This window comes from Camelina sativa, chromosome 13 (assembly GCF_030686135.1).
Source record: "Camelina sativa cultivar CO46 ecotype springtype chromosome 13, ASM3068613v1".
Lineage (NCBI taxonomy): Eukaryota > Viridiplantae > Streptophyta > Magnoliopsida > Brassicales > Brassicaceae > Camelina > Camelina sativa.
In genome coordinates this window covers 9,647,916-9,670,645 of record NC_141892.1, presented here as the reverse complement: position 1 = coordinate 9,670,645, position 22,730 = coordinate 9,647,916, and the positions used below count along the sequence as shown (strand labels likewise).

At 34.1% G+C, this 22,730-nt stretch overlaps 6 protein-coding genes across 8 annotated transcripts; 3 read left to right on the top strand and 3 right to left on the bottom strand.

Annotated features, from left to right (window-relative positions):
- Positions 1 to 58: 58 nt before the first annotated feature.
- LOC104736308 (E3 ubiquitin-protein ligase RZFP34) lies at positions 59 to 2,582 on the bottom strand. Its single transcript, XM_087481339.1, has 12 exons — positions 1,952 to 2,582; positions 1,743 to 1,830; positions 1,592 to 1,651; positions 1,467 to 1,499; positions 1,315 to 1,392; positions 1,193 to 1,236; positions 1,058 to 1,098; positions 898 to 980; positions 731 to 822; positions 573 to 642; positions 451 to 492; positions 59 to 365 (listed from the first exon to the last, which is right to left on the bottom strand). The coding sequence occupies exons 1-12, from the start codon at positions 2,038 to 2,040 to the stop codon at positions 198 to 200; spliced, it is 888 nt and encodes a 295-aa protein (XP_087337465.1). The 5' UTR covers positions 2,041 to 2,582; the 3' UTR covers positions 59 to 197.
- Positions 2,583 to 3,673: 1,091 nt separating this feature from the next.
- Positions 3,674 to 6,644, top strand: LOC104738113 (cation/H(+) antiporter 9-like). Its single transcript, XM_019234540.2, has 4 exons — positions 3,674 to 3,922; positions 4,027 to 4,502; positions 4,872 to 5,418; positions 5,517 to 6,644. Exons 1-4 carry the CDS (start codon positions 3,674 to 3,676, stop codon positions 6,642 to 6,644), a joined length of 2,400 nt encoding a protein of 799 aa, XP_019090085.2.
- A 2,098-nt stretch (positions 6,645 to 8,742) lies between these two features.
- LOC104738112 (cation/H(+) antiporter 3-like) lies at positions 8,743 to 11,375 on the bottom strand. Its single transcript, XM_010458343.2, has 3 exons — positions 11,109 to 11,375; positions 9,948 to 11,006; positions 8,743 to 9,864 (listed from the first exon to the last, which is right to left on the bottom strand). The coding sequence occupies exons 1-3, from the start codon at positions 11,373 to 11,375 to the stop codon at positions 8,743 to 8,745; spliced, it is 2,448 nt and encodes an 815-aa protein (XP_010456645.2).
- Positions 11,376 to 15,941: 4,566 nt separating this feature from the next.
- LOC104736307 (protein SENSITIVE TO PROTON RHIZOTOXICITY 2) lies at positions 15,942 to 17,357 on the top strand. The gene has a single exon (XM_010456267.2). The coding sequence runs from the start codon at positions 16,049 to 16,051 to the stop codon at positions 17,153 to 17,155; it is 1,107 nt and encodes a 368-aa protein (XP_010454569.1). The 5' UTR covers positions 15,942 to 16,048; the 3' UTR covers positions 17,156 to 17,357.
- Positions 17,358 to 18,875: 1,518 nt separating this feature from the next.
- LOC104736306 (histone H2B.10) lies at positions 18,876 to 19,536 on the top strand. Its single transcript, XM_010456266.3, has one exon. It carries the CDS (start codon positions 18,943 to 18,945, stop codon positions 19,381 to 19,383), a length of 441 nt encoding a protein of 146 aa, XP_010454568.1. The 5' UTR covers positions 18,876 to 18,942; the 3' UTR covers positions 19,384 to 19,536.
- A 188-nt stretch (positions 19,537 to 19,724) lies between these two features.
- On the bottom strand, positions 19,725 to 21,201 carry LOC104736305 (uncharacterized). Of its 3 annotated transcripts, none has more exons than XM_019235075.2 (3): positions 21,042 to 21,201; positions 20,284 to 20,401; positions 19,725 to 20,158 (listed from the first exon to the last, which is right to left on the bottom strand). In XM_019235075.2, the coding sequence occupies exons 2-3, from the start codon at positions 20,364 to 20,366 to the stop codon at positions 20,032 to 20,034; spliced, it is 210 nt and encodes a 69-aa protein (XP_019090620.1). In that variant the 5' UTR covers positions 20,367 to 20,401; positions 21,042 to 21,201; the 3' UTR covers positions 19,725 to 20,031. The 3 variants fall into 3 exon arrangements, with proteins under 3 accessions (XP_019090620.1, XP_019090621.1, XP_019090619.1); XM_019235076.2 differs by having other exon boundaries at positions 19,734 to 20,158; positions 20,284 to 20,419; positions 21,042 to 21,177; XM_019235074.2 differs by lacking the exon at positions 21,042 to 21,201 and having other exon boundaries at positions 19,750 to 20,158; positions 20,284 to 20,618.
- Positions 21,202 to 22,730: the final 1,529 nt, after the last annotated feature.

Below are 22,730 nucleotides of genomic sequence, written 5' to 3'. Positions count from 1 at the left end.
TGGCTATGAAATATTGGATCAAAACTTATCTTTGGATCGTTTAGACTTGCGAGTTGGATAGGCTCAAAGCAGCTTTTGAATTTTGTGCTGATATAAACAACCAGAGGCATTGATTGACTGATACTATATAGTTAGGAAAATACAAATAATATCTCTCTTGAGAAATTTAGATACCAAGACTAGCACTGGTTAAAGAATTAACCGGTCGAACCAACAACCTGAGACACTCCAGAAGAGCAAGAGTGACTATCAGAGCCTCTCTGCGTCTGTTTCGTGTTGTAGGAACCGCAGCTACTGCATTTATGCGCGATAAAATGAAACCGAACGTTAGTGTTTGAGCTGCAGTCATTGCAAAGAATCCATACCTGATTCAGTACATCAAGTCCAAATTAGAATGTGCACATACACAAACACAAGCAAGACCATGATATGGAATTCAATTTCGTTTACCATCTTATTCTCATACAGTTTTGGCATTGGGTATGCGGCAACCTGCAAAATTTGAATGTAAAAAACTTAATGAACATTAAAAGACTATACAAGAGATCGAACATTAGATTATGGAGTCTTACCTCTTCATCAAGTTTCTTCCACAAATTGGACATGTCACATATGGATTTGGAGCATACAGGGCAGGTGTATCTACACAATTCATCAAGAAAAGTTTTAATCCTTGTTGATTAATGACTTCCTTTTATTGGCTGCATAAAGACTTGATAGCTCTTTTTACCGGTTATGCAGCCCCATATCTTTGGTGCATTCTAAATGCATAGTGTGACCACATCGCAGGACCGTGATATCTCTTGTGGAGTCAAACAGATACTGGGAACAAAATAAACCCAAATGAGGACACCATTATGTTACACTAAGGAAATAGGGTGGGATTTATTCTTGTACCTCGAAACAAACAGGGCAATTGTGATGCATTGCGCCTTCGACACATCGGTGCTTGTCCTCCATAACCTTGGAGTAGCAACATCCTGTTCCAAGAAAACAAAATAAGATCTCCAAACAAAGAAAGATAGTGGAAACAAGCATGCGAGGTTTTGTCTCTTACGACATCTTTTGCAGTGGAAGAAGTTTTCTTCTCCTCCAGTCCTATTGAACACAACATCATGAGATTACATATCAACTTCACAAGTTCGAATTAGTAAGCAAAAATTACAATGCCAGTTTAAAAGTGAATATATACCGGCAAATCCCACACTCATCGCAATGATATTGCTTTTTGGAAAGCTGAAACAACCAAATTGAGTCTCATTACTACTACAAATTCCAGCTAAAAAGGGGTGATAACTCGATTAAAACACTTACATCATCGTCAAAGAATTTGCATTTTGAGCAAAAGTACTTCCCCATACATACACCACAATTGGAGCAATTTTGCTTAACCTAAAGAAAACAAATCAGAGTTCAGCATCAAGAAACATGTATTCAAATCTCTATATCAAAATGTGGATACTCACGTCTTGTTCTGTCCCACAGAGTGAGCATACCACCTGAAAAAAAAAAAAAAAAAAAACAAATCAAGATCAACAATGCTATCACAATGAACAAAACATAATCAAAAATACTCAGAATGTTTCAAAACCTTTGAAACTTCATGTCGAGGAAGTTCATGTCTATGCATCTGTTCAATTTGAAGAGAATCCTATTGAAACAATCAAACAAATACACATTAGTTCTGTATAACCAAAACTTGTTCTTCATAAAACACACACACAGACACACAAGTTTATTACCTTAGCTTCGTTGTGACAATGTCTACAATCAAAAACCTCATCACAACATGGTGCTCTAATCTTACATCGTCTTCTATAATGTGAGCATCTAAACACACACACAAACACATGGGATAATCAAAATCCAACTAAAGATTGAAACTTTAGCTTTTTTCGTTACCCCCAAATAATAAAATTGAAAATTAAAAATCAATGGTTTGGTCTTTTACCCGTAATGCCCAGATCCAATCTCCATAAGATTCGCAACTTGAGAACCAAATTCTTGATTTTGTTCATTTTCCTGGAAACCCATCTCCATGTTTTACTTCAAAGTTTTAATCTTTCCTACTTTCAAAACAAACCCAATTCGAGACCCAGATTGATAAAGAAACGTAATTTGGAAGAAATGTATTTTAGATATGTTTGTTTAAATCAGAGAGAATCAAGTTGAGATGAGAGTTGCAGAGACGGAAAAAAAGCAATCAGGTAGAGATTTGTTTTATATATGAAGATGAGTGAGATGACTCGGCAACACGCCAGAGTTTTAACTTTGCCTAATCCATAGATTATGAAATTATGACTCTCTTATTTTTGGTATATATAATTTAAGGAACATAATATATTAAAAAAATCTCCCTTTTTATGATAAAATATCTACGAAAATAAAATAGTTTCCACTAGTTTATGTAATGAGAAAATTGGAGAAAATTTGGAATAGGGTTTATGGCCTTGGGATGGATTGAAGTGTAGAGATTTTTGGTTGAACTTTTGTTGAAATATCTTTTTTTTTTAGTATTATGCAACTAAAAGTCTAAAACCATATATCATATTTCACAAGAGGTTATGTAAGAGTTATTAGTTAATACTTAATAGTAAGTTAACACTCGGTTTTAGCTTTGATTCAGTTGGCGACTTGGCGGGACCATTTAAGGAACCATGGTCTGTGGTGTGGGTCTCAATGTTCCTGTCTTTTGAAAAGGAGGAACAGGATAGGATTAGATAATGGATATGATCTTCACCCACTTGGTGACACGTTATGGGTCCATATTTTTATTCTCATGACACTACTGAAAATTGGGATTAATTAGCACATAGACTTTAGAAGTTGTGGAAACTTTTTGTTTTATTTTAATCGTTTGATAATTGATAACATTATTATGGGTAAGACCCTTCACCAAAAAAAAAAAAGAGTTGTGGGTAAGACCTTCAAAGGGCTAAGTGTCAAACTCGATAATGGACCTTCAAGGGGCTGTTTATCTTTTGGGTTTGTAACAAAACAATAAGTTGGTTAAAACGGACATGATAGACATTGATCCCATGAAGGCAAGAATCAATTAATTGTCTTTAGGATTTAGGAGTATGATAGAAAATTTTAATAATATTTTTTAAATATGTATTTGTGAATTGTGAAAAGTGCAAACCATAGTTTTTGTGAGACGGATAGAAAAGTTTGCTTCGTTTAAACTGCTAAAATTTTAAAATGTTACGTTGTGATCGGTCAAAATCTCTCAGGATCGGAGTCCTTTTTTTTTCGGAGTGGAGCCTGATTTCTCAAAACTCGAAAAACTAACTTTGAATCCGGTTCATACAGAATCAACTCTGATAAAAAACCTGATCAGTCAAGTTAACCGATATACAATTTTACATACTGTCTGTTTTTTTTTTTCTTTTGATAAATATTTTACACGTACATCTGGTATGCTAAATTTGTATAGCGTATCTATGTGTATTTTGTAGATTAGTACATCTACAGCTAAAACAGTCACACGTAACAAAACTATTTCAAAAACAACAAAAAAAAAACCTTAACAACTATCAACAGAACAACAACCATTTTTTTTCGTTTCAAAGAAACAGTTCCGTTGTTGAATTTTTTTTTGTTAAGAAGGAAAAAAAAAACAAAAAATGGATCTTGAACAAATTTGACAAAAACATATCTTTTGGTCATCATCATGACCGATCCTCAAGTACTACCTCTTGCGCCTAGGCCGCCTCTTAGAAAAGCTGAAGTTTGTTACGGAGCCACTTTTTTCAACATCTCTTCTTACGGAATTTTCGAAGAATATGAAACTCCGGGTGTCATCTTCGAACATGCATTGCCTCTCCTTGAGATACAAATCATTCTCATCTTCGTTTCCATCGTCTTATGTCATATGTTCCTCAGACGTATTGGCATACCACAGTTCGTGTCGCACATGCTTGTAAGTTGAGGAAAACATTCACAAATGTCAATAATCTTGTATTGCAAGTACATGGTCATGGTTTATTGTATTGCAAGTAACAGGTCTTTTGGTTTTTAAACTAGGCCGGTTTCATTTTGGGACCTCAGCTATTTGATCTGGTGGAGTTTTCATCAGACAGGTTATCGTTAGACGTCCCCGGAGACGTCGCGTTGGAAGGTGTGGCCAGGTTTGGGTTGGTAATGTTCACGTTCTTGATGGGCGTGAAGACCAACAAGAAAGCCGCATTTCAAACCGATAGACGGACGATCATTATAGCGGTTTCAACCTTTCTCGTAACTATGATCAGCGGATTAGCCTTCAGAAACTTCCGTCTCGACAAGGTTGACCCTCTTTATATGCCTCTGAGGCTGGCTCCAACAGAACGTACCGTGATTGCTGCGGTTCAAGCATTAACGCTGTTACCGGTTATAACACACCTCGTATATGAGCTCAAAATTCCAAACTCGGAGCTCGGCCGCATCGCCATATCTATCGCCGCCATCAACGATCTCCTTGGATTTACCACTCTGATATGCGTCTCCTATGTAGGAACATACAGGTATGCAAGACGTCTAAACTAGCTAGTAATTACTAATTCAAAAAAATACATACTTGATTATCTCATTAAGTATACTTCTGTTGCAATCAAAGTTAACAATTTGATCAACAAAATTTACCATTTTATTGTCTACGTCTATATGACAGATTAATCTGTCTAGACGATCGCATGATAAAACATTTTTACAAAGAAAGTACTCAAATAATTATAAAAAATTAACAATAACTAAAAGAAAAAAAAATTATAAGAAACTACGAAATAACAATAATAATTGTTATCTAAACTATAGACGACACTTGAATGCATGATTAGTAACTTAGTATAACAATCTTTTGAACATTTGTTTTAATAGTTTGAAATGCTCCGCAGGTACGTATCGCCCAGCATTGCCAACCGTGATATGGTAGCAATGATCATCTTAGTCCTTGTGATCCTATTCATTGTCAAGCCTATGGCACAACGAATAGTTGATATTACCCCAGAAGGCAAGCCCGTACCGAGAATATACTTATACGCAACAATCATGACAGCAATCGCCGCGAGTATTTACTCAGAATTTTTCAACCAAATCCATGTTCTAGGAGCTTTTTTGGTTGGGATGGCGATCCCAGATGGTCCGCCTTTGGGATCTGCATTAGAGGACAAGTTCGAGAGCTTGGTTACAAACATATTTTTCCCTATTTCAATCGCAGTTATGACGATGAAAGGTGACGTTCTAAGGGCATTATATTCGTTCGATGACATTTCCTTTAACATAGTTCTTGTGATTCTTACATCGGTCGTAAAATGGACGGCCACGTTTGTACCTTGCATGATCTGCAAGTTACCTATGAAAGAATCTGTTATCATTGCCACTATAATGAACTATAAGGGTTTTGTCGACTTATGCTTCCTCGATGGCGCTGTAAAAAAGAAGGTAAAATAATATTTATTAGAAACTAACCAAATTTACATGAATCTTCCATGTTGCATCATGGTTTTAGAATTAACGGATGATTATTTTTTTATATACAGAATTTAACGCAAGCAACGTACACTTTCATGATGATTTACGTGCTCTTGAATGCGGGAATTTTACCTACGATTGTGAAGGCACTATATGATCCAAAGAGGAAATATATTGGATACGTCAAGAGAGACATTATGCATCTGAAGTCGAACTCAGATCTCAAGATTCTAACTTGTTTGCACAAACCTGACAATATCTCAGGCGCGATCTCGTTGCTTAAATTGATTTCTTTGCCGCTAAACAACGAGAACAAAGACAGAAGAGTCATTGCTGTCACGACGTTATACCTAGTAAAACTCGCCGGACGTATGTTTCCAATCTTGATACCGCACGACAAGCGGTCTAAAGCACGATCGCTTCAAAACTCTTACATCCAAACAATGATGCTCGCGTTCAACGAGTTTCAACAAGAGAATTGGGAATCTTTGACTATTAATTCTTTCACAGCTTACTCTCATGAGGATCTTATGGATCAAGACATTTGCAATCTTGCTTTAGACCAACTCACATCGATGATCATTGTCCCTTCTGGACGAAGATGGTCACCAGATGGATTATATGAATCAGAAGATATTATGATCAGACGTATGAATGCTTCTCTCCTCGACCGAGCTCCATGTTCTATCGGTGTACTCAATTACCGAGGATATCATAAAGGTAAGAAAAGGACTAATAGTACCATTAACGTCGGTGTAATCTTCATTGGTGGTAAAGATGATCGTGAGGCGCTCTCGCTTGTGAAATGGATGAGACAGAATCCGAGAGTATGTCTCACCGTGACCCGATTTTTATCTGGTCAAGAACCAAATAAGTCCAAGAATTGGGACTACCTCATTGATGATGAGGTCTTGAATGATTTGAAAGCAACATACTCCACCGTCGAAAATTTTTCGTATGTAGAGAAGATAGTCACTGGTGGACCCGCGGTAGCCACCACCGTTAGATTGGTGGCGAAAGATAATGATTTGGTGATTGTAGGGAGAGGTCATGACGATGAGTCAATGGATTTCACGGGATTGGCAGAGTGGATGGAGCTTCCAGAATTAGGAGTCATCGGAGATTTGCTTGCATCAAAAGAATTAAGAAGTAGGGTTTCTGTTTTAGTAGTACAACAACAACAAAAACATGAATGATTGTAACATATTTCAATGATCTCAACCAAAAATTATATTCACACACAATATAGGTCAATGGTAGATATCTTTAATTGTGCGTGGACATATAGATATATAAAAGAGATTGGTTAATACATTCATTTCGAATTAAAAACTTTAGTTAGAAATTAAACTTATGAATAATTCCTAAAATAGTATCAATCGTATATAATAAAGTAATGCTCTAAGAGTTTGGCATTTGGCACTCTCTTCTTTCAATATGTGTCATTATTTTTTTAAAATTTTTGAATCTAACAAATTAAAAAGAATTGGCTTTACATTATATACATTTTTTACATATTATTGTTTTACTGTCACATAATTTAATGCAAAATTACAAGTATAAAATAATTTTATGATCAAATAATTAGAAGATATACATTATAAGATGTTCAATTTTTCTTTATTTTTTCTAATATTAACATAATGTCCAATAAAAATTTACTTTTGTATTTTTTTCACATTAACTGAACTAATTTACATGATATGACTGTTACATTATTTTTAATTTTATTACAATTTAATATAAACTAAAGTATATTTAAATATACAGAATTAAAAATCGAACATTATTATCATTATTAATTATATACTAAGAACAAATAAGAACTGAATAAGTGTTTAATGATATAGAAAGAACTAAATATATATTATTTAGAATTTGATTAGCTTGAATTTCATGTCAAACATTTATTTTTAATAACTATAAATTTTATGTATAATAAATTTCAGTTATTTATTCAGAATAAATGCACTTTTGTAAACCTTGGCAATTTTTTCCACTTTCATATTTTAATTGATTTAGTAACTCTCATATTAATAACCATATTCATGTTTTAAGGCATTAAATTTCATTTAATGGATTTTTTTTTTTATGTTGACACATTTTTGTAACTTACATAGTATTGATAGTAATGCAATAAATGATTCAGTACATTTAGAGATATAATATACAGCAACGAAATCTTATATGTATATTTCAGGTGAAAATTTCAGCAATTGATATGCATGGTAATTGCACTAAAAACAAAGTTATGTTAATTTCTGTATTTAATGGTTTTAGATTTTTTTTTTTGCTATAAAAAAGAATGAGAATTTTGTAGCGTATTTAGAAAAAAAATTGTGTTTGTAATCGTCAAGTATCATGATTGGTAGAAACAGAGCCGTGCGAAGGTCAATAATTATAAGAAGCGAATAAAAATAAAATGTCTCCGTTTAAATTATACAAAATAAAAATTCGTAAAAATTAACCACAATGTCATATAACAAAAAAAATAAATAAAGAGACAAATTGAAACGAAATATTAGTTCTTAAACATTAACATAATATAATTTGATTACTTCAATTATTAAAAAAATAAAGTAAATAGAGATAGTAAATAAAAAACTAATTTTAATTTGATATAACTAATGAACTAATTTGGTGAAAAGACGTTGAAAGAAAAATTTGTCATTGTGTTACCAAAGAATCAAAAGATGAGAAAACCTTAACGATGGAATAAAAAGTTATCAAAAATGAATTTATAATCCTAATTATTTAATTAAAATAGAGTATACCATATAGATAGTTCTTTTAAATTAATTAATATAATGAGCCTATGTTTAAAATTAGATTGTGGACATCCATATTTTATTTTTAACGATGTAATTTGTAAAAAAAATTTATAAGTCCATAATTTCATAGTTATATATTATTATTAGGGATAAACTACGTAACAAAACTAAATTATATACCACGGCCAGTTCTTTTTTATAACTGCTGCACGGCCAGTAGAAATATCTTTGAATTTTCAATGAAAACTTTTCAATGAAAAAGAAAAGAAAAAACTATATGTAAATGACTAAAAAGTCCTTGTATAAGTGAGTTCGTATATAGTCTTTGTAATCTTTGTCGAAAATGTATTTTTGCAAGTATAAAATTTCAATGCTTGAAAATCTTATTGCCCTTGTGTATGGCTTTTGTATTTGCAAGAAGTTAAATTTGAATGTGCTAAGTAAAAAATTTACAAAAGAATGCTCTTCTTACAAATAAATTTCTAAGACTATAATGAAAGGAATGTTACCAGTACTTATGAACCTAAATCATAAGCTGTTGTTGTTGTATTACCAAAACAGAAGCTTGGCCATTAATATCATGTGAAGTCAATAGATCACCAACAACACCAAGCTCCTTACACTCACTCCATTCCTCAAGCCCTTCTGTGAACACACTCGTCCTTCCTTTCCCTCTTCCCACTATGAACATATCAAAATCGTTTGAAAGCGATTTCAAGAAACCAGATGTCTCAGACGCATCTTCAATTGCCTTCTCCGAGTAGAAAATTTCTACTAATGTGTTGCTCTTCACATCTCTAAGAAGTTCATCGTCAAGCATTTTATCCCATTCTGATTTTTCTCGTGCGTTCTCATCGGTAGTGATCATTCGGACAATGGTTACAGCGATTCTAGGGTCTCGAGCCATTCGTGCTGCAAGTGTCACTGCTTCTCTATCGTCTTTACCGCCTAGGAAGACCATACAGACATTGTATGTTGATAAGTTTGAAACAGCGTCATTAATGGTTCTTCGTCCAACACTGCTTCGGTACACAAAGATTCCGACAGAACATGGTGCAGCGTCAAGAACGCTCTTATTAAGGTTCATGATCATGCTACTGTTTGAGATGATAGCGGATCTGTCAGCGGACCAAGTCTGGTGAAAAGGAAGAAGTATGAGAGAAGTAGTGTTGTTGAGAGCAAGCATACAAATGTCTCCATGCATCGTATCGGGCATAGATATAGCCGTGAAGATGCTTACAAAGACCGATCCGTAGAACTCTTTGCGGAATTTTTCAAAGGAGACAAGTACGTTGTTTGAATAAGACGTCTCCTCTGTTTTGAGAGTTTGCAATTTGTGGGAAATGAAGATTGGATGGGCTTGCCCTACGAGCTCCAACAAGTGGAGGACATAGGTTGCAACAGGAGATTCCCGTGACGGGCAAGTAGCTTCAAGAAGATTGATCATTGGACGTATATCATCTGTTCTGTAAATGCAAGACAGAATCCTTAGTTCAGAGTTTGGTTTCAGGTGCTGCATATTCCGCTTCTCGTACCCTGCGTACATCCTCGCAGGATTATACAAGTACCGCAAGATCGGAGGTATGATTGCGGAGTTCAACATTATGTAAAGACACGCGACAGTGAAGGTCTCGGGACGAACAGACTGCAACGTACGTTCAAAGCATAAACATGAGAGATAGTATTGAAATATAATATCATTATGGAGGCACATGTGTTTATACATACCCCTCTTTGGAAGGCTAAGGCGTAGGCACCGAGCTCGAAGATGCCTTTAAAAGACATGATAAGAGATAGAGCGAAGCAGTCTTCCATTGGCATACGGTAGAACAAAGCAGGAACCGTAGTGAAGATGAATTTGACGACGAAAGATATTAAGATAATGAGTATAATACCTTTGAGGTCTTTCCAATGAAACAAAGCCGTGATATCAATCTCCGTGGAAGAAGAAGCAATGAAGAAGGGAATAAAAGTGCCGAATATAGCCGACTCAAACTTCTCAACGATTGCAGAACCTAAAGGAGGGCCATGAGGAACAGCAAGACCTAAGATGAAAGGTCCCATGAAAATAGATTGCTTGCACCAGTTGGAAAGAATGGCTGAACCAGAGACCATAACAATGATTGTAGTTAAGTATATTGGCTTTACGGGACGACCAGAAGGCGTTTGTTTAATAATGTAGAACATCAACGGTCTGAAAACGTAGATTGCAACACAAACAAAGAGAACCACTATCCCTGCTCTCTTCAAAGGACGGTCCCCTACAATAACATCTCCTATAAACACACTCCCGAGCCGTGTTTGGTCGTCCTTGAGCTCCTTCATGAAGATGAGAGCGGAAGCAAGAACCGAGGTGCTGAAATCACTAACCACAGCAGAAGATATCGCTAGACGACCGAGCTCTGAGTTCTGTAGCTTGAGCTCAAAAAGAAGGTTTCCAACGACAGGGAAAGACGAAAGGCATTGGATTGAATAAATCACAACATACTCCAATGAATTAAGAGTATTGTCTGATTTTTTCGTTCCTACGTCCCTTAAGTTTCCAAAAAAGATAACGGAACAAACCAACGTGGATAGTAAAACAGAGGAGAGCCCAATGGTGATAGCTTTTCTCCCCGTGGTTCGGACCAAACTCATGTCCATTTTAACTCCCATCAAGAACCAAAACATCATGTAAGAGCAAGCAGCTGTGAGACTAAACACAATCTCTTTGTAATCTTCTGTAGAAAAAAATCGTCTCGCCGCTGAATTCTCCTTTAGGAAAGTCTTGCTTAAAAGAACACCAGTCTACAAAGATAACACAACACAACAAATACCTCAAAATTTAGAATATATCCTTACAATATTAACAATATGGAAACGTTTTCGAGGTTTTCCAATAGTACTTACAAGCATATGAGAAGTGAAACGGATCATGCCGAGACGTTGGAGGAAGAAATGCAAGAATTGCCAAAGGAAAGAAATGATGAGAAATATCATCTGCAAGTGTGGAAACGTGTAACTCCAGAAATGAACATTGATGTTAGGATCTGAGAATTTTTGTTCAGGCCAAACACCATTGGAGCTAGGGTTGAGAGGTACGACGTCACAAATCATGGTTCCTTGTCTCCATGTGTCTCTCAGGTAAAGCATCTTATTATCTCCAAAGTCCTCCATTGATGACAAAACCCTCAATGAAAGAGAACAAAAAAAAAAAAAAGGATTGCAAGAGCAATGTACGTGATCAAAGATGCATTACAATTTTATATAAACTTATTGACTTTTTTACTGTTTGGGTAACAGAATCAAAGGAACAAGTGATCATCTGGGGTTTTGAAACCCTAAACATAGCAAATGTATAAATGGGCAAAAGTATCCAACAAGAAACAGGTTTCGACGACAACATAAATTTATATTTATTATCAGGATTGTTGTCTGATTACTGTTAGGTTTTTTTTACAGGTTACAACTTAATTCTGCTAATTTACAGGTAACTGAGCCAACTAGTCAACTACAACAACAAATCCCAAAGGTGAAGAAGATAATTAAAGAAAGGGTAAATTATATATATTAGCCGAGTTTTTTAACCTATTTTGGTCAAAATTAAATGTTTCTTCCATAGTTTAGCCACTAACCATATTTTAGACGAAAATGCCTTTAAACCAAACCACATGCAATTAAGTTTGTTACATTTGTGTAGTTAGTGTAATCAATTTTTTGCCGGTTTAGTTAGCTACAGTATTTTGATCTTGATATTTAATTTATAAAATAAAAATATAATAAAATAATATTACAAGAGAGACCATAATAATTTTCATTTTCTTTTGTTTCCATTTTTCTCTTTAAACTTTTATAACTATATTTTTCATAATTTAAGTTAATTTTATTTTTCTTTATCTTTTAAGTTCCATTTTTCTATTTTTTTCAAATTATATTTATTTTCTTAATTTTTATGGTTCAAAATAGTTTCGAATATTACCATTACCATGTACGTACATGGTAATGATTTGTGCATTCATATATACGTACACATTAAAATAATTTATATTAATGTTAAATAATTTTTGTAATATGTTTGTTTATAAACAAAACATTCAAAACATGTACGTACGCAAGTAATCTTAATGTACGTACATATGAACCTGTACCATATGAACACACAAGTTATGTTAATGTACGTACATATGAACACACAAGTTGTTTACAAACAAAACATTCAAAACATGTACGTATATTCAAAACATGTATATGGATAACGCCCCGACCGCCACCTCTTTGTGGACCCCATTTCCAAACCCAGTCCCTAGACCCACATTTCTTAATGGGCTTTACATCCTCTCACTAGGCGTGAGCCCATCCATATCTGACGACCGGTTTGCTATGTCCGGGAGGCTTTAAAGACTTGTTATCATCCCTACAAATCACCACATGATCTTTCCATGTGCTTTGTCCTCACTCGCACAGTTCCGACAGTTACTTCCCGGAAGGTCACCCATCCTGAGACTACTCCAGCTCAAACACGCTTAATTGTGGAGTTCTTTCAGGCCCCTTGACCAATAAGATAAGTGCACTTTGGTGACATAGGTGGCCAAATCAATTATTTTAAACCTCTCCGCAAGTCTCTAAAGCCGGGGTATCACAATATGAGAGACACAAAGACAATCATCATAAAGCAAACTATGTCATTTAATATTGTTTGAGACTAATTAGGGAGATAAGTGACACAATCACACATAAAGATCTGTATAACTAAAAGATGCAATATCACATTCTCACAACTACAAATAGTAAATATCTTTTATTTGTTAGACAACATAAATAGTATATCTCTTTTCCCCCACAAAAGAATAGTAACTATTTCATTCTAATGATTTTGTTAGAGAAATTGTGGTATTTGAAAAAAATGAGAAACAATAAGTTGATATATTAACTCTATTATTTGGATTACATAGTAAGGTTTTTTTAGGTGAATTTAAGAGTGATGATTGATTTTCAAAGAAAAAAAAACTTGTTAAGCATAAGTCAATATGATCGTGTAAGTATACAATTAATTTTATCTTTTAGATTCTATTTAGTGGTTATGTACGTTAAATCGATACGATCATATACGTTATAAGTCAATATGATTGTGTACGTATATTTTTTGAGATTTAATTTTTAGGGTTTGTATAGGAGTTGTGTATATCTAAGTCAATATTGTCTACATATACAATTTAAGATTTAATTTCTTAGGTTGTGTACATTTAAGTTTGTATGACCGTGTGTAGCTCACTCTCCCGAATGGAGCTTAGCAACAGTAGTGAGTTAGAAACAGCAGCCACGGATCAGTCGGAGAAGTGTACGTATATAACTTAGAGTTTAACTTTTAGAGTTTGTGTAGGATTGTGTACGTTTACGTCAAATCGTGTATGTATACTATATGTTGCGGTGGTGTACGTACATAACGTTATTTTGTTTAGTGTACGTCCATAAGTCCGTATTAATGAAGGATATTACTGTAATTTTGTAGTCATCTTGTATCTTCTTCTACAAACCTAGCTAGTATTGTCGCTGTTGTTCACCGGAAAGTTTTTCATTTTCTTCTTCTCACCAGAGTTCTACATACTCAAACACATCGGCATTTCTTCCTCTTCTTCTTCTCGCCGGAATTCTACACACCCAAACTTGATGGAAATTTTTACCACTTCTTCTTTTTGCCGGAATTACACACAGCCAAACTTACTGAATCTTCTAACACACCAAAATTGTATACACCCAACTTGTCGGAACTGAACAAACCCAAACTCGCCGGATTAAGTAGTTTAACTATTAGAGAATCAAAGAAACTAAAAATTGGAAATTTTACCCAATTTTTCTAATTTTTTCATGGTGAGATGATGAATTTTGTGTTTATCTCTCTCCCTTTTTCTTGTTTTTTGAAAAGTTAATTACAATCATTTTTTTTTGTTATATAGAAACTAAACGATTGCAATGGTTTGATAACTAAACAAATAACTAATTATCTATTTATAAGGGCATTTTTGTCAGTTTTTAGTTAGTGGCTATTTCATGTGAAGTCAATATGACTTTGTCATTTAGTGAAAGAATTTTTTTATTTGGTGTGATACTGAAAATTTCTTTTAAATAAACTAAGAATGCGATACCAAATTTTCTCCGGAGAATCCAATAATATTTCAGATTACGATGACGAGTGAACAATCACCTCCTATCTCTGCCTCAAGCTCTCGTCACATAAATAATTATCTTGTGTAGCAAGCATATATAATTTTTCCAATATGAATTTTGCTTTTATCCTTTATTTGCATCTAAATTGGAATACTATAATTTGTATTGAACAAAAAATAATGTTTCCTTGATCCCTTTAAAATGGTAATTTTAAAACCCGATGGAAGTTAAGCGTGCAACATATTAGTTGTAATCGTAATATGTTGTAATGAAATCATTCAAATAGAAGTTTTTTGTCACGTGAAATACATTACAGTTGTAATGGTAGCAGCAACTTATTTGTTTTAAACGAAAACGTTATTTAACGTGACATACAAAATAAAAGAAGAAAAAACGTTATTTAAAGTGACATTTTTTAAATTCTTCCAAAAGCTTAAAATAAGTACTCATGCCAAAGTTAGCTGAAGAAAACAGCATGAATCACCCATATGGTCACTTCAAAGAAGTTCCGATTAGTCTATCAATAAAACTAACTTCTTTCGAAAAAAACAAGGAAAAATGAACACGCATGAGCAGAAGTAATTTAACATAATTGCAACTCATGCCGATGGCCGCATTATTAACATTTCCTATAAGATCCAATCATATACGCACGCGTATAAATGTGTGTATGTAAGCAGATAAAGAGGAATGAATGTAGTCGCAGTTTTATAATAAAGGATTAGAATGTAACATAAGATATTATGTGAGCTTGACAGTTATATGAATGTATATCCAAAGAATACATGAAGAAAAAGCCATGAAAGAACACTAACACTTGACTTAGGTTTATCATTATTTAATAACATTGGGATTGACCTTCTTCGTTTATTTTAAGGTATAGCTGACAAACTCTTCAAGGTTTTATGCGGGGGAGGTTTTATGTGGGGATGGTCTTTTTTGCTCTGTCGAGTTGACTTCCTAGTTAATCTTAATCACATCACATACTTGTATTATTCCATTTTCAAACCTAATGTAAACAATTCATACATATGACATATGCATTTAGGGAGAAGAAATAAAACATCATTCATGACGACAAAAAGTTGTAGTCTAATGGATTGTTTTACTATTGTCGCTTGCTTGCCACCATCCGAATGTATGAAAATCTGTATTGCATTTTGTTGACAAAAAAAAAAAAAAAATACAAAAATTATAAATTTTACGTACCCTTGTTTATATCTGTATTTCCTAAATATCAAGTAATAAACTAGATATAAACACTTGAATATCTGAATTTAAAGAAAAATAGTATAATTTGACCGTTTAGTATATCATGAATGTTTTTGCATCGAACAAAATGTCTATTCAAAATTTAAATCACTAATAAACAGCAGGTTTCATAGTATTGTTAGGTTCAATAGATTTTTCTCAAAATTTTACCCAATTTAGTATGACATCCCGATTTTGTTTGATAAAATGAACCGAAGAGACATTATTCTATATTTCTATGCATGAGACACGTATTTGTTTGTGTGAATGTATGTCACGAGTATTTTATACGGTACAGGGTAGGGTGTCTTCTTCAAGGCATCTAGAGTCTAGACCGTCTGGCATATATATGAAACAAAGATATCACAAAGAATATAAAGAAGCAACAAAATCAAAAGAAAATTCAAGAACATAACGATTCTTCATATACATAGATGACGAATCAAGACGAGCATATTACAAATAAAGGTGAAGGGTCAATGTCTAGCTTCTCAGGGACGACCACTAGTTCCTCAAAACAAATATACCTTAATCCCGTGACGGCGGCCGGGACGAAATCATTGGAAGAGGACGACGTTTCACTCTCTCTTATATACAATCTCTCTACCTTACAAGACAAAGCCCATCAGATCCAATCTCTAGTCAGCTTCTACATGATCTCTATTAATCACATTAACCAATCATCGGGGTCAACGTCTTTGGCCGTTGCTAACATCGGAAGTTTAATTCAAGAGATCATCACGGCTGCATCTTCCATGTTGTTCGCTTGCCAACAACTTCACATCGGATCTAACAACGACAATGATATCCATAACGATCAAACCGCAGATGCAATGGTTTTGGATTTTTCTCGACAAGAAACGGACCCGAGTCGTGATTTTGTGCAAGAGTCGACAAACCTTTTTGGTGTCCAAGAAAGAGGGCAGATCTCGTTTCCCGACCAAAATCATAACTGGTATGGCACGGAAACCATAAACCCTAAAAAAGAACATCATCATTCAAAACCAAGACCCGGTAACTACGAGATATTGGAACTAGACGTAGCGGATCTATTAGCGAAATACACACATTACTGTCAGATTTGTGGGAAAGGGTTTAAGAGAGACGCGAATCTAAGGATGCACATGAGAGCGCACGGGGACGAGTACAAGACACGTGAGGCGTTGATCAGCCCAACGAGCCAAGACAAGAAAGGAGATTACTCGTTAAAGAAACATTACTACTCGTGCCCTCAACAAGGGTGTAGATGGAACCAGAGGCACGAGAAGTTTCAGCCGTTGAAATCTGTGATTTGCGCCAAGAATCATTACAAGAGGAGCCATTGTCCTAAAATGTATATGTGCAGGAGGTGCAGTGTGAAGCATTTTTCGGTTCTGTCTGATCTTAGGACGCACGAGAAGCATTGTGGGGATATAAAGTGGGTTTGTTCTTGTGGGACTAAATTTTCTAGGAAAGACAAGCTTATGAGCCACGTTTCTTTGTTCTTGGGCCACGTACCGGCACATGGGTCATCCCAGCCGCCAACAATCACCTTAAGGTAAGACTATAGAAAAGTTCGAGTTCTAAAGAGATTGACGTGCGTATATCAAAGGAAATGACTTGTGCATTCAACCCTCTCTTTTTTTCATTCTTTTTTTCAGGAGTTTCTGTATCCTTTAAATTAATGTCACAAAGATAAAGTTGTATCCTTTAATTTTGTATACTTCGTGCATTGACGTTAATGTTACAAATGATTTTGGCTCTGATGGTGTTGGACTGATGGGTATAATGCATGTATAGAGTTTTCACCAGTCACAAAAATCTGTGGAATCATACGATTTATATTTAATACACAAAATATCTACAGTATGTAGCTATAAAAAAAATAAATGAAAATCCCTTTTCATCCAGTTTGTGCATGTATTTTACATCGTCATTTTAACATATATACGCTAGAAAAATTAGAAACTTAGCTAAAACTCAGTTATATAAAAAAAACTAAACGACAGTGTAGTTTGCAGCTTGAACAATTATATACTAGGTATCAACCCGCACTATGTGCGGGATAAATCGATTTAAATAAAATTTTATGAGTAAATTATTATTTGAGATTTAAGATTTGTTTGTATAAAATAAAATATGTCAGTAAAGTTATTTTCGTTTATCCAAATTTGCGTTTATTTTTACCTGTAAAATATTTAAACTTGGAAAATAATTTTGAGATGGTGTAGAAAGTTTTGATGTCTTTTTCTATTTCTAAAAATCAAATTCACATATTTTTTTGTTTCACATTATTATCTATATCACTATACCATAAAATAGATAAAACAATATTTTTAAACTAATTGATTTAATTTAAACTAATCCTAAGTTTAAAAATGCAATGAGAAAAACGATAAAAGTGATAAATAAAAAAATAGTTTTTTTTCTCTTTTTTGTGAAATGTAATTTACTTTTAATATGTAAATAAGTTATGAAAATGATAATTAAATATATTTTCGGATTTAATAGTTGATTAAATCTTTCATATTTAAAAACTAATAGAAAAAATTGGCTCATAATATTATAGTGACATATTTATGTAAATAACAATGAAAAATAATGACATTTATTAAAAAAGTTATATGAGCTCTATGAGCGCGACTGATCCGCTTTTTTTGTGAGAGTGCTTCTTTTTAATATATAGGGGATGGTAATTAAATAATACAATGTCTAAATGCAACGTTGTTTAAGGTTATTATTATTATATTTTTTCAAATATATCAGCAATATATAAGTTGATGGTGTATAAAAAACACAAGTATCATGATGAGTTTAAGTACTAAAACAAGCCAAATTATGCATGCATTCATACAAAATAAAAAAATCATCATGTATATCTATCAAAATAACTAAAAAGCTGGTGATTTGAAGAATTTTATGCACTAGCACTACGATCTTCATTTCCATAATGTTAAATACGTAAATAGCCAAAAAATTGTTTTGTAGCGAATGTAATCGTAGCCGTATACTATGTTAGACGAATCAAAGTTAGCCACGTCAGCGATCCGTGCCAAAAGCTTTTTTCCGTCTTTAACATTGCCCGCCTCACTAAACTTATGGCGGATAACTATAATTTACAAAACTCGCGCACTAAAATAAAACATAGATCTGAACCATCCATTCATCAAAATTCAACATCTAACAGCATTCTCATCGCCACGTCATTGATCCGCGTTTAAGTCCCTCAACCAATCAGATCTCTTTTTTATTCTCCTATATACATCAAACAAGACTCAACGATTGAAGAATCAAACAAAAACCAAAACCACACAAAGCAAAATCTTGAAAAGCTTTTAACATTTCAAGAATGGCCAAGGCAGATAAGAAACCAGCAGAGAAGAAACCGGCGGAGAAAGCTCCGGCGACCGAAACTGCGGCGGCGGCAGAGAAGAAACCAAAAGCCGGCAAGAAACTCCCCAAGGAGCCAGCCGTCGCCGGGGACAAGAAGATGAAGAAGAGATCGAAGAAGAACGTGGAGACATACAAGATCTACATATTCAAGGTGCTGAAACAAGTCCACCCAGATATCGGGATCTCGAGCAAAGCCATGGGGATCATGAACAGTTTCATCAACGATATCTTCGAGAAGCTTGCTGGTGAGTCTTCAAAGCTTGCGAGGTACAACAAGAAGCCGACGATTACTTCTCGGGAGATTCAGACGGCGGTGAGACTTGTGTTGCCTGGAGAGTTGGCGAAACATGCTGTTTCTGAAGGGACTAAGGCGGTTACCAAGTTTACCAGTTCTTAGATTTTGTGGTTCTGTAATGTGGGGGAGGAAGTAGTAGTTTCATCTGAATGTGAAATAGTGGTTTTAATGCTTTTGGTTTGGGTATGTAATTTGAGAATTAGGGTTTCTACTTGTGGCACTGTTATGAAATTCTAATTAGCTTTTTCAGTGTTATATTTCTGATTCTTTAAGTTCATAAATATCTAAAACTTTGATAACAGCAGTTTAGTTTTGATAAGCTGCTTGAAAAGTTTCGTAGCAACTCCATGGAACATAAACAAAAACAAAAGGTTTCAAACTGCGTTCATTGGTTTTTTTTTTGTATCTAAACCAAATTCGTATGCTTTGAACACTAACTTGCAGGTATAACAAAACTGTAATGAAGGGTTACTTTTGAGTCCGTACCAGTTATATGTCATTTCGATATTACATATCTCAGAACTTTTTTTTTTTGACAATACAAAATCAAGTTTATGAAAGCCATTTCTTCAGTTACATTCAACGTTTAGGTTGGGAAAACTATCTTCTGAAAAATTACATGAAGCATAACGAAATCAAATGGAGTGGGAGCACAAACTAAAGAACGATATTGTCTAGGAATAAAGATATCAAATGTATACCGGCCGCCTACATTGAGAACTCCTGCTTAATTGTCTTGGATTGATCTGATCATTTCTTTGGATAAGTTCGATGGTCAGGACCAACATCGCGTGAACCTGTGTTGATGTAAGGTCCTCTAAAAGTTGCTTGAGGAGGTAATGGTTTTGTAGGATCAATTACTGGTTTTTTCGATGATCTGCAGCAACCAAAAAAGGATAGAGAGAGAGGAAAAAGAGAATAATCATATCACAAAAAGATCAGAGAAGATGTAACTAACAGTTGAGAGAGAGAGAGAGAGAGCAAAAGAGGGTTGGTTCTTACGCCATGTAAAAGGGGAACGCTAACCCTGCAGACGCGAAAACAGCCAGACCGGTGGCTACAATGATGTTACGTGATGGCGCCATTTTGTAATGATCTCGTTTTGACTCTGAAATCCAAACTAAAGAAGAGAACACAACTGGAAGCAGTCTCAGACGACTATGAGAAAGATAGACAGGGAGAGACATACAATACAATGAACTCTCAAATGCTCAAAACAAAACTATAACATATATGCAAAATCCATGTGTCAAACAAACAACATCATTAGACTCAACTTGTGTTTCTTTCTTCACAGCCAGGACAAGCTTTGCAACATGAGTTCCAAACCACCACTCGAGATAAAACCAGATCAATCAGTTCTCAGTTATGATGAATTCAAGAAACACAAGTAAGAATCAGATATTTCCAATAAGTAAATTCTAATTCGATTTTTCACAGGTGGTTTTGCCAAAAAAATGTCACAATTAGTGAATCCTATAATATAATATACTATCCACGAAAAGCCCTGAATCCAGTATCATCCCCCCAAAACCTACAGTTTCTACTATAAACAAACCAATCCCAGCGCTAGCTACCATTACCCAATTCGAGTGACAAGTGAAGAGAGGATCTGAGAGATTCCTAAAAACCCAACAATCCGGTTACTAAAATTACGATTTCTACCAATCAATTCGAACAAAACCAAAAACTGAACGAGGACATAATGCAAGATCTAAAATTCATAATCACGAAGCGAACCAAGCGGAAGAGTATCTCACTTTGTAGATTGGGTGGGGATATATGAGGAGGACGAGTCGACTCAGTGAACAATTTGGGAATTTGGGATTTGGTGCACCGAGTCTCCGAGGTGTTTGAACCGACGATTTGGACGTGACGATCTGGGAAATTTATATTGGGCCTATAGACAACTTAAAAATTGTTATGTCATAAACAAAACACTCACTTTTTATATTTGTTTGTTTGGACTTTGGATTAATAAATACAGTAAAATATCTATAAATTAATATTTTATAAATTAATAAACACTATAAATTAATAAATTTTATTGGTTCTAAGTAATACTAGAGTAAAAATTAACAAAATTCGACAAATAATAAAATAATATATTTTTTGAAATCTCCCTGTAAAATATAGTTATAATAATATCATAAATTATTAATTATATATATTTACTGATATAATATTTTATTTTTCTCTTACAGCTCATTTCTATAGAACAATTGTAATGTTGTATTTTCAAACTATAATGATATCTCTAAAATATATTATAACATATCATAAAAATAACTAAAATTTAAAGTTTTCAATTTTTAGATATGCATCATTTCCAATTTGATAATTTAACAGATTATTAAAATAGGAGAATTGATATTATTATTCATAAATTTGAATTTATGTATGTCATGTTTAAGTCAATTTGTCTATAGTATTTGTAATTTATTGTCAATAATGTTTTCTAAATATTCAAGTTCAATTCCTAAACCATAAAATTTACAACATCTGAAAGTATACTCTTATTTTACTAAAATTATCTCAATTCATAATTTTTAAAAAGTTTAACCAATTAAAACTATATATATATATATATATATAAATTAATAACTATTAATTTTCACTATAAAACAATAACTATTAATTTATAGATTAATTTATGTCTCTATAAATTAATAAAATGTCTTGGTCCTAACATTATTAATTTATAGAAGTTTTACTGTAATAATACAAACTACAAAATTAAAAACCATTATTTTCTCCTCTGCTAAAATCTTTTTTACCCCCCCCCCCCATCAAACGACTCAGGGTACTATGGTAATGGCACATGAATATAGTGCTACACAAGGGGTGTTTTTTAGTGCCCACCTTTCTCATCGTCTTCGGCACTTTTCTTGTATTCGGGTTTAAGCTCATATGTCCCTTGGTTCGATCCTCTCTTAATTGTACATGCACAACTCGTTTAGTATTTTTTTGACAGGGTGTATTCCGCTTCAGCAGCAGTCATGAGTAAGCACATGACTACCCGGAGAAGGTTCGAGAGAATTGAACAATGACATGTTCAAATGCTGGAGGTACTTAATCAGAACCTCCAGAAATAGAAAGAAAGGTCCACACCCTTTGAAGTAGACCTCATACGCATAGAAAAAGCTCGTCGTGGGTTGCTCCAGTGAATCTATAGGGTTGGAAAATGTCAAATGAATCTTCTTGGGAATGCGGTAGAGCTCTTGCATTTGTGTCAAGAGCATCAAGGTCTCGTTGTAGGGACCCTTAATGTTGCTGCTCTAACCACAAATCATGTCGGACAAGGTAAATTGTTTCTTCTTCTCCTGCGTTGGACCCCGCTTTCGCCCCGATGAAGAGTTAGCTTTGGCAGGTGGGAAAAATTAGGAGTTGGAAGAAGAGATCGTCATGTTCGATTTCTCAAAGAAAGAAAAAAAAAGGCAAGATACTCA

What these genes read in the sequence shown, in the direction of transcription:
- LOC104736307 (XM_010456267.2), top strand. Translation starts at nt 16,049, where the DNA reads ATGACGAATCAAGACGAGCATATTACAAATAAAGGTGAAGGGTCAATG.
- LOC104736308 (XM_087481339.1), bottom strand. Translation starts at nt 2,040, where the DNA reads ATGGAGATGGGTTTCCAGGAAAATGAACAAAATCAAGAATTTGGTTCT. An exon ending in ATTGCCCTGTTTGTTTCGAG is followed by an intron (nt 823 to 897) that starts GTACAAGAATAA and finishes TTTTGTTCCCAG; the next exon opens with TATCTGTTTGACTCCACAAG. An exon ending in AACTGTATGAGAATAAGATG is followed by an intron (nt 366 to 450) that starts GTAAACGAAATT and finishes GTACTGAATCAG; the next exon opens with GTATGGATTCTTTGCAATGA.
- LOC104738112 (XM_010458343.2), bottom strand. Translation starts at nt 11,375, where the DNA reads ATGGAGGACTTTGGAGATAATAAGATGCTTTACCTGAGAGACACATGG. An exon ending in GTTTCACTTCTCATATGCTT is followed by an intron (nt 11,007 to 11,108) that starts GTAAGTACTATT and finishes TTATCTTTGTAG; the next exon opens with ACTGGTGTTCTTTTAAGCAA. An exon ending in CCTTAGCCTTCCAAAGAGGG is followed by an intron (nt 9,865 to 9,947) that starts GTATGTATAAAC and finishes CGTACGTTGCAG; the next exon opens with TCTGTTCGTCCCGAGACCTT.
- LOC104738113 (XM_019234540.2), top strand. Translation starts at nt 3,674, where the DNA reads ATGACCGATCCTCAAGTACTACCTCTTGCGCCTAGGCCGCCTCTTAGA. An exon ending in TCCTATGTAGGAACATACAG is followed by an intron (nt 4,503 to 4,871) that starts GTATGCAAGACG and finishes AATGCTCCGCAG; the next exon opens with GTACGTATCGCCCAGCATTG. An exon ending in ATGGCGCTGTAAAAAAGAAG is followed by an intron (nt 5,419 to 5,516) that starts GTAAAATAATAT and finishes TTTTATATACAG; the next exon opens with AATTTAACGCAAGCAACGTA.
- LOC104736305 (XM_019235074.2), bottom strand. Translation starts at nt 20,468, where the DNA reads ATGTCTCTCCCTGTCTATCTTTCTCATAGTCGTCTGAGACTGCTTCCA. An exon ending in GCGTTCCCCTTTTACATGGC is followed by an intron (nt 20,159 to 20,283) that starts GTAAGAACCAAC and finishes TGGTTGCTGCAG; the next exon opens with ATCATCGAAAAAACCAGTAA.
- LOC104736306 (XM_010456266.3), top strand. Translation starts at nt 18,943, where the DNA reads ATGGCCAAGGCAGATAAGAAACCAGCAGAGAAGAAACCGGCGGAGAAA.